The sequence below is a fragment of the Zootoca vivipara genome, chromosome 4 (genome assembly GCF_965207765.1).
Source record: "Zootoca vivipara chromosome 4, rZooViv2.hap1.1, whole genome shotgun sequence".
In the NCBI taxonomy this organism is placed as follows: Eukaryota; Metazoa; Chordata; class Lepidosauria; order Squamata; family Lacertidae; genus Zootoca; species Zootoca vivipara.
This window is the reverse complement of record NC_142587.1, coordinates 22082150-22096863: the sequence shown is the minus strand read 5'-3', so window position 1 is coordinate 22096863 and position 14714 is coordinate 22082150. Positions and strand designations below refer to the sequence as shown.

Below are 14714 nucleotides of genomic sequence, written 5' to 3'. Positions count from 1 at the left end.
ACACAAACAGAATGGACTTGCACCCACGAAACAAGACATCCCTTTCTCCCTCCCTTTTCAAACTCCAAAATCTGTTCTAGAAGCTTGAGGGAACCCTCCCTTTGTGTCATGTTCTGTTGTGTGAGTGGAAATCTCCTTGAGCAACAATGGATTTCACACAGAGCAATGCTTCTTAGGGGAGTTCGTTTTAAAACAGTAACCTGCGATGGAGAGCTGTGAGCAGCTTCAAACTCATCTTGTTTCCTGCAGGCTTCCGCAAGCACCAATCTGTGAACAGGATCCCAAAGCTTTTCCTTGCGTTCTTTCTGCAATAGATGATATACTGAATTTTAACACTGGCATCTTTTTACACTCAAATGAAAAAAAAGGGGGTTGTGCCAAAATGGCTGGGCTTTCATGCCATGTTAAATCACAAAGGGCAAGTATGAAACACACCTTGCGGGTTGAAACATATTAGTCAACCAGGAAGGAATGGGGGAAATCACAGCACAGAAGGGTAGGAGGGTTCATGAGAGTCTAACAGAGCAATCCTAACTCTGGGTGGGAAATATCAGGGAACAGCAGTACAACTGGTGCTACATGCCCACCACTCATGTCTTTTGGAGAAAAAGGGGGAGAGGCAAAATCACTCTTCCCTAGTTTGGGCTAGCAGAGCAAAGTGATAGCAATAAGGTCAACTAAAGATCCATTGAATCTCAGGCCAGCTCAGCTACTTCCCCAGTTTTGGGACCTTCTGCAGGCTACCTCCAGGGGGAATCTATCAACAGGCAGAGGCCAAGAGAGTTGTTTTGGGTGAGTTAGAAGAAGACTGTTGCCCTATGAAACCATCACCCAGCAAATAGGGGCTTTGGGCTGCAACCTAAGGCTTATTCCACTGTTTTCAGGATTTAGAATTTGTTTTAATGCTATTTTTAAATTTTACATAACTTTAATAAATTTGTTTTATTCCATCCTACTTCATTTTATTTGAATATTTGCTAAAAGAGCAACATTTTTTTTTTCATTTTTAATTGGGCATGTTGTGATCTGCCAGGGAAATTCAGCATGTTTATGTTTCAGGCCAAACATAATTTCTATTATGCGCTACTTTCGTACTATGAAACTTTTGTTCTACATTTTGGTGTGAGATACAAATAAACAAATCTAATGCACTGTTGCTACTTTTGCAGCATAATTTGGTGTCAAAAGAGAGCCTGTATACAAATTAAAGACTTTAAAAATGAAGATGCAAAGAATTACCTGTATTCTTTCCTTGAGAGCTTTAGGGTAGAAGTCATAACCATTTTTTAAGCCAATGTGATATGTTCCTGAAGGATTTACCCAGTCTGTTGGGATCTGAAAAAGGTAGAATTTAGGAATCTATGTATTTTGTCCGTTCTATCCACCTCAGTGATCATGCACAAAATGTATACAATAAGAATGGTGAACTGCTGAAAACTGTTCACAGCCAAATCCTATGCATATGCCTATATACTGTACATCCAACTAAGTCTAATGGGTTCAATTGGGCTTACCCCTGGGATGCATGCAAAGGATTTAAGCAATAAGCAGATTAGTATTGTGCAACAAAATTCAAAGAATATTAATTAACGTCCAGCCTATTCTCAGTTCTTTCACAATCAAATTTATATTCTCTGTTATACAGCTACAGGAATGCTTGTCTCTTTTATAGGCACATTGCTTTGGTCGCCCTGTATGACCAGTGCCAGATTACTTCAACATGTTATATGTGGGGCTGCCTCTGATGATAGTTCGGAAACTTCAGCTGGTGCGGAATTAGGAGATCATATAATGCCAATCCTGCCCCCACTGCACTGGCTGCCAATCAGTTTCCGGGTCCAATTCATGCTGGTTTTGCTCTATTATAAAGCCCAAAATGGCTCAATACCTCAAGGATGACCTCTCTCAATATGAACCTACCTGCACTCTGTGATCATCATCTGAGGCGCCCTTCTTTGGGTGCCTCCTCCAGATGCGGTTCGGACAAAAACAACATGGGAACGGGCCTTTTCTGCAGTGGCTCCCCATTTGTGGAATGCTTTCCCCAGTGAGGCCTGCCTGGCATCTTCGTTACGTAGCTTTAGGCAAAACATTCATTTTCTTGCAGGCCTTTGGCTAATTAAACAACCTATGGACTTTTAAACTGGGGGTGGGGTGGGTAGTTTTTGTTTGTTACCATGCTTGTTTTTATACTGTAAACTATTTAGTGATCCTCAGATGAGGGATGGTATAGAAGTCTAATAAATAAAAATAATGATGTTATAAAAATACATTAAGTATATGACTGAAACTGTAGATTTTGGGTTGCATCAAACTAACTTATACTCAAACCCACTGAAATTAATGGACCTAAGTTAGTCATGTGGGCTACTTTCAATGGGTCTACTCTGGGTAGGACTGATACGGGAGGTAATTCATAAGGTGATATCTAATTGTGCCACACAGCTGACAGCAAGGGTTCCATCACAAAATGGGGAGAGAGAAGCAATTTTTAACTATTTTCCCTTCCCCTCTGCAGTCTTCCCAATCTGCTGCAGGATGAGTAGTCTTCCACAGCAGACTGGGAGGCAGGGGAAATCATTAAAAATTAACCCCTCCCTATTCTCCTGTTAGAAGCCTTGTCATCAGCTGAGTGACACCACCGGCTTCAATCCATTGACCTTCCAAGTAAACATGCATAGCACCAGGCTGCAAAACTTGACAATGCCACCAGAGAAGTATAAAGCACATGACTACATAGCACCCTTGAGTGTTAGTGGTAAACATTAGGATATTCTCTTCATCTTAAGAGTTTACTGCTCTGGTGTCAGTCAAACAAGGCCTTTGAAGATGCTAGGCTTCAACATAGCAGCAGATGACACAATAGGCTGACCTTTTACTATGCAAGACAAATAGGAAATGAACTATGATGGGATGCAATGAATGAATGAATGAATGAATATGAGAAAGAACAATCCACAAAGCCTTAGCTTTTCTTGATGAACTGCACCCTCTTGTGTCAAAGGGGCAAGCTGCTCTTTTAAAAAGTAGCTCGTTTCCCTGGCAGTGGGAACAGTTCAGTTAAAACAGCAAGCAATATCTCAATGTACAAGGGTTCACTCCTGCCAGTCCATTCTCAGGACTGCAACCACAGGACTGCACTGAATAAACAAGTACTGTAAATCACAAGGGCCAAGCTATCAGGGCTCGTCAAATCTTGAAGTGGGGATTTAAAACAGCTACAATGTCTTAAGGATCTGGCTCTCATGTAGACTCTGAAATCTTTTCACAAGCCTCAGTATAAATATCAAGTATCAACTTGTGTGTGCCGCGTTCTGAGTGAGCCAACCTCTACGTATGCTGTTAATTTGCGGGAATTATTATAAACATAAAAGTTCCATGGGCAGTTTACAATAGAATACAAAAGCAAACAATTTAAACGGCGAACAGTCCGCCTTGAGTCTATATTCAATTAAGAAACGATCTGAAAAGAAAAGCTTTCAGCTGCTAGTTGAAAGCCAGTAATGAGACAAACAAGCACCCTAGGCGGGCTTGTTCCCCAACTGGTACACTGTCACACTGATGACCTACAGGTGAAATGCGGAAAATTAAAATATCGTCGAAAAGTTCATTTATTTTAGTAACGCAACTTAAAAGGTGAAACCAATACATGAGATAGATGCATGACATGCAAAGCAAGGTATGTCAAGCCTTTATTTGTTGTAATTGCAATTATTTGTCGTTAGGCGGGTCAATTATGAATGGAATGTAATTGATGAAATGTAATAGCAATGTTTATTTTTAGTTTAGTATTATTGCAACTATTTGTTTTATTACTGTGGAATGTCCAAAAGGAAGCATTTGTAAAAATAAAAATAAAAATAAAAAATAAAAAGTTGCATTACTGAAATAAATGCACTTTTTGACGATATTCTAATTTTCTGAGTTTCACCTGTATGACCACCTACCAAGAGGGGCAGCTGTAAAGCAACCTCTCTGGATGATTTCAGTGCACACTATAGAAGGCATTCCTTCAGACAGACAAGAACTAGGCCTTGTATTCCCCCAATGCAATTTTAATAAACACTTAGGCACAATTAAATGTTAGGAGTGCAACTAGGGCTTTGCAAGTGTTTTGAGGAGATTACTAATTGTCCTGTTGTATATACAGCTGGAGAGTACTTTGCCTGTGGTTCAAATCCTCTCACATTTAAACAGAGTATCTTGGATTTTTCAACCGAAGGATGACCCAGAAGAGGCCACCAACTTTAATTCAAAATAAACTTTACCTTCAGACTTCTTCCTGAAAGACCAATGATTTCTCCATCTTTTGGTTCTACAACAGTCGAAGTGTTTACATCACCACTGCCTGTTGTATCTATTATGTCAATTATCTTAGGTTTCCCATCAGTTGTAATCTGAAAATAATAATAATAAAAAATTAGGAGATACAAATAATTGCACTATAAATGCTCCATAGACACAGGAACATTTGGGGGGGGGGGAGTCCCACACAGTGTAGGACATCTTCTACTTGGTGTGGAACAAACTGTTTCCTAAAGCAAAGTAATATGCATTAATTTAAAAAAAATATTATATTGTGTGCTGTGGCAGGGTAGAATAATGACGCTCAAACAGTACAAATGTGATTTAAAAAGAGCACAAACACAGTATGATAAACACATATTCAATAAAAGCATCTTCCAGATAACTGCAGCAAAGTAAGCGTAATAGCTTCAACTTAATTAGCGTGAAGATTAAAAACAGGCAAAGGGAACAATCCCAAGCTCCCAAGAGGGCAACTGAAGGGATGCTGAACACTGCATTTACCCTGCTGTTCCCCCAACACATACCCACAAAACCAAACAAGAAATACGCCACCCCTGGAGATGGTGCAGTTATTTTCCCTCCCACTGCTGTCAGCAGGAGGGAAGTTTTCAATGGCTCAATGAGGGGCAGAGAGAAGGGAAAACTCCCCTGCACAACCAACCTTCTGTCAGCTAGGGCTTTGGAAGAGGTTGTTTCTCTGCCACAGAAACTGCTCTGCGGGCTAACAGAAAGTCTGACCCTTTTTATATAAAAAGGAGGCCATTAGAATGAAGGTAACATGAATGGATGATTGTCACAGATGGAACTCTTAAGAGGTCCTTTGCTTATTATTATCATTATTATTATTATCATTATTATTATTATTATTTATTATTATTTATAGCCCGCCCATCTGGCTGGGCTTCCCCCGCCACTCTGGGCGGCTTCCAACAAATACCAAAATACATTAAAACATCACAGATTAAAAACTTCCCTAAACAGGGCTGCCTTTAGGTGTTTTCTAAATGTCAGGTTTATCTCCTTGACCTCCGATGGCGGGCGCCACTACCAAGAAGGCCCTCTGCCTAGTTCCCTGTAGCTTTGCTTCTCGCAGTGAGGGAACCGCCAGAAGGCCCTCAGCGCTGGATCTCAGTGTCCGGGCTGAACAATGGGGGTGGAGACGTTCCTTCAAGTATATAGGACCGAGGCCGTTTAGGGCGTTAAAGGTCAGCACCAACACTTTGAATTGTGCTCGGAAACGTACTGGGAGCCAATGTAGGTCTCTTAAAGGTAAAGGTAAAGGGACCCCTGACCATTAGGTCCAGTCGTGACCGACTCTGGGGTTGCGCGCTCATCTCGCATTATTGGCCGAGGGAGCCGGCGTATAGCTTCCAGGTCATGTGGCCAGCATGACAAAGCCGCTTCTGACGAACCAGAGCAGCACATGGAAACGCCGGTTACCTTCCCGCTGTAGCGGTTCCTATTTATCTACTTGCATTTTGACGTGCTTTTGAACTGCTAGGTTGGCAGGAGCTGGGACCAAGCAATGGGAGCTCACCCCGTCACAGGGATTCGAACCGCCGACCTTCTGATCAGCAAGCCCTAGGCTCAGTGGTTTAACCACAGCGCCACCTGGGTCCCTTAGGACTGGTGTTATGTGGTCTCGGTGACCGCTCCCAGTCACCAGTCTAGCTGCCGCATTCTGGATTAATTGCAGTTTCCGGGTCACCTTCAAAGGTAGCCCCACGTAGAGCGCATTGCAGTAGTCCAAGTGGGAGATAAGCAGAGCATGCACCACTCTGGTGAGACAGTCTGCGGGCAGGTAGGGTCTCAGCCTGCGTACCAGATGGAGCTGGTAGACAGCCGCCCTGGACACAGAATTGACCTGTGCCTCCATGGACAGCTGTGAGTCCAAAATGACTCCCAGGCTGCGCACCTGGTCCTTCAAGGGCACAGTTATCCCATTCAGGACCAGGGAGTCCCCCACCCCCGCCCACCCCCTGTCCCCCCAAAACAGTACTTCTGTCTTGTCAGGATTCAACCTCAATCTGTTAGCCGCCATCCATCCTCCAACCGCCTCCAGGCATTCACACAGGACATTCACCGCTTTCACTGGTTCTGATTGACCTCAGGAAGGAGACAAGTTCATATAGTAGATTAAAATAGTATAAATGTATGGCCAAAAATATTCAAAGATGACACCCATAAAGTATTTATCCTTGGAATGCCAATTAGGAACACTAAGATTGTCTAGTCGCACATCCATCTCAAAAGTGTTTCTTTTCTTTTTTAAAAAAGAGAGATGGTTAGAGATGAGGATATGGAGTGTGGGATGCAATAGGAAGTGATACAACACAGGGAGAAGCAGACAAACAGGATACTGTCACAAACAACAGCTGTATGGAAGGACATGTGGGTGGATGTGACAAGACAGGGGCAGATCTTAACAGAAAATGATAAGATCACAAGGCAAAATACATTGCAGAAGCAAATATATAACTGCCCTATTTGAGAAGGACAGGAAATAATTCAGCCTTCGTGCCAAACCTCTTGGAGTCTGCAATTGATCAGCCAAATGTGAAGACCTTCCAGCACCTTTACTGAAATAAGTACACATGAAGCAAGGGTGAGACCGGACGGTGTGACCAAGGCTATGCCTACATTCACAATGGAGAGTCAGGAGCCGCGCCAACAATTCAGGCAGCAGCCCCCGGCCAAGTACGGTAATATATAGAATAAGCCAATCATCAAGAATCCAGCTATCTAAATTCTAGCAACATACATCTATGGACAACATCTCTCCATATGATGCAACCTGGACCCTGTGATCATTTCCCCAGGGAGGTTCGGCTGGCACCTTCATTATATACAGTGGTACCTCTACTTACGAATAATTCTACTTACGAATGGAGCTCCATCCACCATCTTGGATGCGGTTTAGATAGGGTTGCTTCTACTTACGATTTTTTTCTCCCAATGCATTCCTATGGGATTCGACTGACAATTTTTTTCGACTTACGAATGTACGTTCAGAACACATTAAATTCGTAAGTAGAGGTACCACTGTACCTTTAAATGCCAGGCAAAAATGTTTCTCTTCCATCAGGCCTTTTGGATGATTAACATCCTACACCCTTTTAAATGTGTTTGTGGGAAAGGGTGGGCAGAGTGGGGGTCATTGGTGTGTGTGAGCGTGTGTTAGTACATTTTTATTACCTATGTGTTTTGTACTTTTATCTTGGATTTTAATCTTGTAAACTGAGATCGAGGAAGGGCAGTATACAAATTAAATAGACAAATAAATAAATAATGGAAAGCAGCTGGAATCCCATAAGTTTTAGTTCTGAGGGTGGCAACGTTGTGCTTTTACTTCATATTTCAATCCGTCAGGAAACTGTTTTTCAACAAAGTTTCTACTGAGTGTTTCCATAATAAGGAATGCAAACATGCAAGACTACCTTTCTCAATTAACTCAGATGCTTGATCTTATTCATGAACTGTGAGCAATTATAACACCCCAAACACAGCAACTATACTCTGAATAACTAGTTAACTGATGAAGAACAAGTTCTCCCAGAGGCAAAATTTAACAATACAATTACATTAAGCTTAATTCCCTCCCTAGTCATTCACGTCATGCTTCATAGCATCTCCAGGAGATTACCAGAATCTATCATGTGTTTTCATCTTTCCAGTCTTGTGAGAACAGCCAACCCAGTCAATTTAATCAGAAACCATTTTAGTTTCATTAACTTTATGATAGGTCCAACTCTTGTAAAAAATGTGCATCCTTACAAACAGTGTCAAAATGTTTTACCATTTAAGGAGGATAGAATTACTACTTACTAGAGAAAGGGATATTATCTCTAGTGAAGTGAAGTACCTACACTTACAGAACAAAAGCCTTAGGGAGAATGCTGACTATTATGTATTCAATATATGCTGGACAAGAAACGTGCCTATCAGTGCTATTTGCTTCAAAAGAAAATATACCTGGATCTTGGGTGGAAAAGACCAACCAAAGAACTTGATGTAAATTCATATGCTTGCTAGAAGGCTTACTTTTAAGTAGACTGGCTATATTTCTACTTGCAGTACTACTGTAAGACACAATAGCCATAATTATGCACACAGTCACACTTAAATCAATAAGGTTTAATTGTGCTTAAAATGGGGCAAGTGTGCCACTTGCTTTAATTTGTTTTGAGAAGGGTAATAAACAAAATTAATGGCCTCCCTCCTCCTGTCCATTAAAAATCAAAGTACTCCCCTTGTGATTCAATCTGATTATCAAAAAACTTGTTAGGTAAATATTTTCAAAGTCAATAAACCTAACCCAAATGCCTTGTACTGTATGGCAGAACTGGTTTGCTTTTTTCACTGTGAACAATTTATCACAGCAACCTACACCTGTCATTAACACGTATGGACAAACAGTAAGTGTTATTTTTATTATTCCAACCTTTAATTGCTTTAAACCAGAAACCTGTGGCTCTCCAGATCTTGTTGGACTCAATTCCCATCAGTCCTAGTCAGTGTGACCAACAGTCAGTAATGATGTGAGTTTGAAGGACCACATAAGTTGCTTAAACCACCTCTAGTTTAAACACTGCACATGAGGCAAGTGCTTCTGAAATGTAACTCCTCTGACCTTTTATAAATCTGTTCTACCTTGAATTTAACTATACTTGGGTGCCTTTCCTTGACCAATCACAGTCAGAACTTGAAGAGGGCTATTCCTTCATTACATTTTGTACAACTGTATCTTATTAAAACCTCTCCTTTCTATAATGAACTACCACAATTCTGTATGATTACGCTGCAGTGTGTTCTGGAGATTAATAGTGTTATTTAACCAAAAACAACAAAACCTGTAAGCAAGCAGAGACACATGACAGCATCAATTGATGCATAATTTGGAACAAAGGCTCAGACAAAAGCATAGGAAAGAACAAACATCTTTCAGCTTGGACATTTTCAATGCACCGCAAGTTTCATTGTCATCTTCCGTGCAACACACAAACATGGATGCTCTCCTACAATATAAGACCATGAACATAGGCTGTGTTGTCAAGCCTGGTCCATAACCGCCTTGCCATCGGTTTTTTTTTTAACACACTCGCCCGCTTCAACTAATCCTTTCTATGCACAAGAGCTGCTCTCCCTTTATCTTTTCCCTTTAAAACGATTCCACACGAACATTTGCGAGCTACTCGCAACACAACAAGTCTGCCAAGCTTTAAAAATAATTGCCACAAGCCTAGGAGCAGCTGCAAGCCATAGTGGTTATACGTGCACTTCGCAGAGATAGCGTCCCTCTGAATACAGCAAGATAAGGCTTTATTTTCCCACTGCCAACCTGGCTGGCCAGGGTGGGAAACAGCATCTGCCCCAGCAGGACTCCCCTCATACCCTTCAAGGCTTTTTTCCAGTTTAATGTCTCACTTAAGTCTCAGGGGCAATTAAAAAATAACAATACCTATTTCCCACTATTTTCTGTTTTCCCTCCACAGCCATCCAAATCCCCACAACAGGGGAGGCTCAATCTCCTCTTCTCAAATCTCACAAAGGAGAGATGGGGGTCCCTTCTCTCACCGATAGGCAACACTGCCCACCCCGCCCGTGCTGTCTTACCTGCATGCCTGGCGCTCCGGGGTCCACGCCCGTGTCTAGGACGGCCAGGAGCACTCCCCGCCCGTCATACTCCGGGTACCGGGATAGGAAGGAGGCAGCGCCGGTCTCTTTCTTGGGAAGGAGCCCTTGGAAAGGGTACTGCTCCTCACCGGCCGCCGCCGCCATGTTGGATGAGCAGAGAGAGAGAGCGAGAGAGAGAGAAGGCGAGAGGAGAGTGACCGGGCACGCACGCGACGCGGGCGCCGGACCGGGTGACGTCACTGACTCGACGGAAGAACGCGGGCCGGGCGTGAGGCTTCTTTTCGCGTCAGGCGCATGCGCGATCTCCCCCACTTCGGCCAATGAAAGCGCGGCTATCAGGTGCTACATGTGCCCTGCAGAGGCTTATGTAGATTTCGAGGCGGGGCGGGGCGGCAGGTCCGAGCCGACGTGCAGCCACTCAAGTTGCAGCGTGAGGAGAATCCGCGGAACCGATTGGTCCTCGCGCCGCGCCAATAGGGAAGGAAGAACCCGGCGCTTGATAAAAGCGGCAAGCAGCGCCCGCCCTTCCCGCCTTTAGCCCTTTTATTGGCTCTGGTGTTTTATGTTGAAATTGGTTTTTAAACGCCGGAAACATGCAGCCCTAAGCCCCACCCCCACCCTTCCCGGAAAAGCATAAACATCGCAGGAAAACATTGCGCCGAAGTTGTAGCTCTGGGTCCAGTGAGAAGATGCAGTAAAAGGATTATTACAGCTACCTCTTTGAAGGCGTCGACATTTCTTTTTCTTTCTTTCTTTTTTCCAGGTAAAGCTTTTGACCTTTTAAGAACTTTTTTACCTCCCACCCTAAAAGAGCGACCCGTCCAAACTTTTCGTTTGCCACCACATGGATATCTGCAGATGCTCTAAATCAGTGGTTCTCAAAAGGGTTTGGCAGGACGATCCAAGGACAATCAAAGAAACATTTAAACATTTCAGTATACAGTATACAGTAGTAGTAAGTATAGCATAGCATAGAAATTTATATATATAGAAAATACACACACACACACACATACACGTGGGAAGCCCAGCCAGATGGCCGGGGTATAAATAATAAATTATGCTGCTGATGATTATTACTTTTTATTATTACAGTATACATAATGGCAATGGCGCCCACCTGAGAGATACTGTACTAGAACTGAGTTCTGGAAAGTTCTGGCTGAAAAAATGCTGTGCACTTAGGGTTTCTGACGGCATCTTCTATTTTCTTCTTCTTGATGCCTCTCTCTTCCAGCAAGTTGTGGCTGAAATAAGGCACTCTCTCGCAATCCAGAAACAGTATCTACACCTCTCTTCAAGAGTTCTACAGTTCTCCATGACAAAGGATCGGAAAAGAGAAAGACTTCTTTGCATTGATGAAATGAGAGTATGTTTGTCTCAAATTAGACCAAATATAAATGAGATACCCGGCAAATGCAAGCTCACACCTCTTGTTGAGATTACAAACAAGAAATGAACAGGCTTCATACTAGGCTTTCTATTTATTCTGGAGTTCTTGAGGAAGCAACCACAATCATTAGTACAGTATAACTGAGAATGTTGCAACGCTAATGACTGCCAGCGCAAATACCCGTTGGCATAATCTATTTGTGTTTATTAAACAGCATGCAAACTTTAAACACTTTTTAATATGCCAAGCGGAAAGCAAGCTCAACCTGGTTTGCTAGTTAAAGCATTTTGGAAGCCATATTAATTTTAAAGTAGATTGGACAAAATTAAACACAAGGGCTTTTATCTAAAGCAGTCTTGCATGAGCAGATAGCACTTCTACGCCTACAAGGTGAGTTCCCTATTTTCACAATTCCCTGTATTTGCTACATAGCCTGCACTGCATCCTGTGTTGTTATGGAAGCACCCAAAATCCTCAGAAGCAGCTTTTTGGGGTGCAGTGAATATTAGTGCAGTGTTTCCCAACCTTGTGCCTCCAGCTGTTTTCGGACTACAATTCCCATCATTCCTGACCACTGGTCTTGCTAGCTAGGGATGATGGGAGTTGTAGTCCCAAAACATCTGGAGGCACAAGGTTGGGAAACACTGCATTAGTTTACAGTGAACCTGTGTTACTTGAGCGAAATGCTTTCTGCTTGTGCAGCAAAACCTTTGGATCCATTTGAGCCAGTAGTTTTACATGTCTTCGTAAGAATGGCTAAGCCTGTTCCATGCTTGGTGCATTTTTAAAATTTGAATGCATGCATTTGTTTACATATTTACTTTGCCCACTAACAGAAATCCTGTCTGCTTACAATATATCTGAAGCAGCATACAATAAGAGTTCCTCACTCAGGCTGCTGATCAACGTGACTTGTGATTTGAGAGGCACAGAGAAGCAAAGATGTTTACAAAGTTCCCCCTAGTTCAGGGGTGGGGAACCTCTGACCCACAGACCACATCTGGCTCTGCATTTTCCCCAAGCCACGCCCATCCCTTATCAGGTGCAGGGCAGATAGAGACAGCATTATTTGTGCAGAACTAGTGCACAGAAAGTAGTTTTTCAAGCCCTAAGCTTGGTCCTTGGAAAGCAGCAAGCTCAGGGTTTCTAAAGCGCTTTGTGCTGTACTTCCAAACACTCGACATGGAATAATAGAATTGTAGAGTTGGAAAGGACCCCGAGGATCATCTAGTCCAACCTCCTGCAATGCAGAAATATGCAGCTGTCCTATATGGGGATTGAACTTGTCACCTTGGAACTAAAGCATCCATGACAGATGGCCATCCAACCTCTGCTTTGAAACCCCCAAGGAAGGAGAGCCTGCCACCTCTTGTGGGAGTTCGTTCCACAGTCAAACAGCTCCTGCTGTCAGAAAGTTCTTCCTGATGTTTGGGGGGGGGGAAGAGAGAGGATTGTACACATGGGCGTAGACAGGATTTATGTTGGGGGGGGGGCAGGACACCCACCTGTCATCATTGTCTGTCTGGCTCTCTCCAGCAGATTCAGAATGAAATGTCTTGACAACTGTTCTTTTAAATTACAGTCGAACCTTGGTTCGCGAATGCCTTGCGACTCAGAACGTTTTGGCTCCCGAATGCCACAAACCTGGAAGTGAGTGTTCTGGTTTGCGAACATTCTTTGGAAGCCGCACATCCGGCATGGCTTCTGCGGCTTCCGATTGAGTGCAGGAAGCTCCTGCAGACAATTGGAAGCTGTGCCTTGGTTTTCGAACGTTTTTGAAAATTGAACTGACTTCCGGAATGGATTCCGTTCAAAAACCAGGGTATGACTGTACTTTCTTTTGATCCAAGTGCTCAGAAATATATGTCAAAAAAATTCTACAATTTCTACTTGTAGTTAAGTATTTTTATTTATGATTTAGGGCAGGCATAGGCAAATTCTACCCTCCAGATGTTTTGAGACGACAATTCCCATCATCTCTGACCACTGGTCCTGTTAGCTAAGGATGATGGGAGTTGTAGTCCCTAAACATCTGGAGGGCCAAGTTTCCCTATTCCTGATTTAGGGGGAGCAGCTGTCCCATTGTTCCCTGGCTACACCCATGATTCTACACCATGGGGTCCCCCCCATGATTGATGCAGGAAACAGTGGTAGCACTTCTGCTTTAGAATCATAGAGCTGGAAGGGACCTTGAGGATCATGTAGTCCAGGGAAACTCGGCCCTCCAGATGTTTTGGGACTACAACTCCCATCATCCCTAGCTAACAGGACCAATGGTCAGGGTTGATGGGAATTGTAGTCCCAAAAAATCTGAAGGGCCAAGTTTGCCTATGCCTGATCTAGTCCAACACCCTGCAATGCAGGAGTATGCAGCTGTCCCATACAGGGATTGAACCTGCAACCTTGGCATTATCAGCACCATGCTCTAACCAGCTGAGCTATCCCCATGTGACAGCTGTTAGATATTCCGGCGTATAAGATGACTGGGCGTATAAGACGACCCCCAACTTTTCTAGTTAAAATATAGAGTTTGGGATATACTCGCCATATAAGAAATACGACCCGACGTATAAGACGACCCCTGACTTTTGAGAAGATTTTACTGGGTTAAAAAGTAGTCTTATACGCAGGAAAATACAGTAGGTCCTTTTGGGGCTTCTTCTTGGGTTTCATTTCTGGGATGTCCTGTACAGAAGGAGTAGATCCACTTACTGTCTGAACTAGAGTTTAGTTTCAGGGAGCCATTCTGATCCTCTCTGCCTAGGCCTAAGGCTGGGAGAGCAAAATGATGTTGGGGAGCTCTAAGAGTGGCACAAAACAGATCCTTAGATAAGGTCTCCGTCCATTCATTCCAAATAAAACAAAGAAAGGAGAAAGTGTACCTGTGACTCATTCAAGCCTGTGCTGGAACAACACTGGACTTTTGTTTATTTGGGAATGAAATACTGAGCCATTAGGCTAATAGGCTCTTGAGTGGTTTTTTATGATCTGGCCAACACTTGTACCATTTTGTAAATGAATGGGACGTTGTACTGGCTGACCAAAAACTGCTGAATTTCCCTTTATAAAAGAAAGGAGAAGCAGTCTGAATCCCCAACATATTTTATTATTGGACATTGTCTTCCAGTAAGAACTATCTCTTGGCTTTAGCAGAATTTGGAGCAGGGGGAAAGGTCTCCTAATACTTTGGTATGTAGGTTTTTAAATAGTTTCATTTCTGTAAAGTAGCCCAAATATACAAAGTTTAAAATAACCCCTCTCTTGCAAGTCTGAGTCTTAGGGAGTTGCCTAGATAAATGATAGCCACTTGTACAATTCCTTTAAAAGTGCAGCAGGAAGCATATTCACATTAATGGCCACAAACGTCCTCCTCCACCTC

General features: G+C 43.0%; 1 protein-coding gene across 4 annotated transcripts in view; it reads right to left on the bottom strand.

The window, feature by feature from the left end:
- The window catches only part of TPP2 (tripeptidyl peptidase 2), a 44049-nt gene extending 33776 nt beyond the window's left edge, over nt 1–10273 (bottom strand). For 2 of the 4 annotated variants that reach the window (XR_015949473.1, XR_015949474.1), the window contains exons 1-4: nt 9922–10159; nt 4269–4397; nt 1240–1335; nt 201–305 (exon numbers count right to left, since the gene is read on the bottom strand). Coding sequence is in view for 2 of the 4 variants with exons in the window: in XM_035114936.3 (XP_034970827.2) it covers nt 201–305; nt 1240–1335; nt 4269–4397; nt 9922–10086 (495 nt within the window). In the remaining 2 variants the exon portion in view is untranslated. Of the gene's footprint in view, nt 1–200; nt 306–1239; nt 1336–4268; nt 4398–9921 lie in introns of all 4 variants that reach the window. The other 2 variants (XM_035114936.3, XM_035114935.3) reach the window with 2 other exon arrangements.
- Between the last annotated feature and the right edge of the window lie 4441 nt (nt 10274–14714).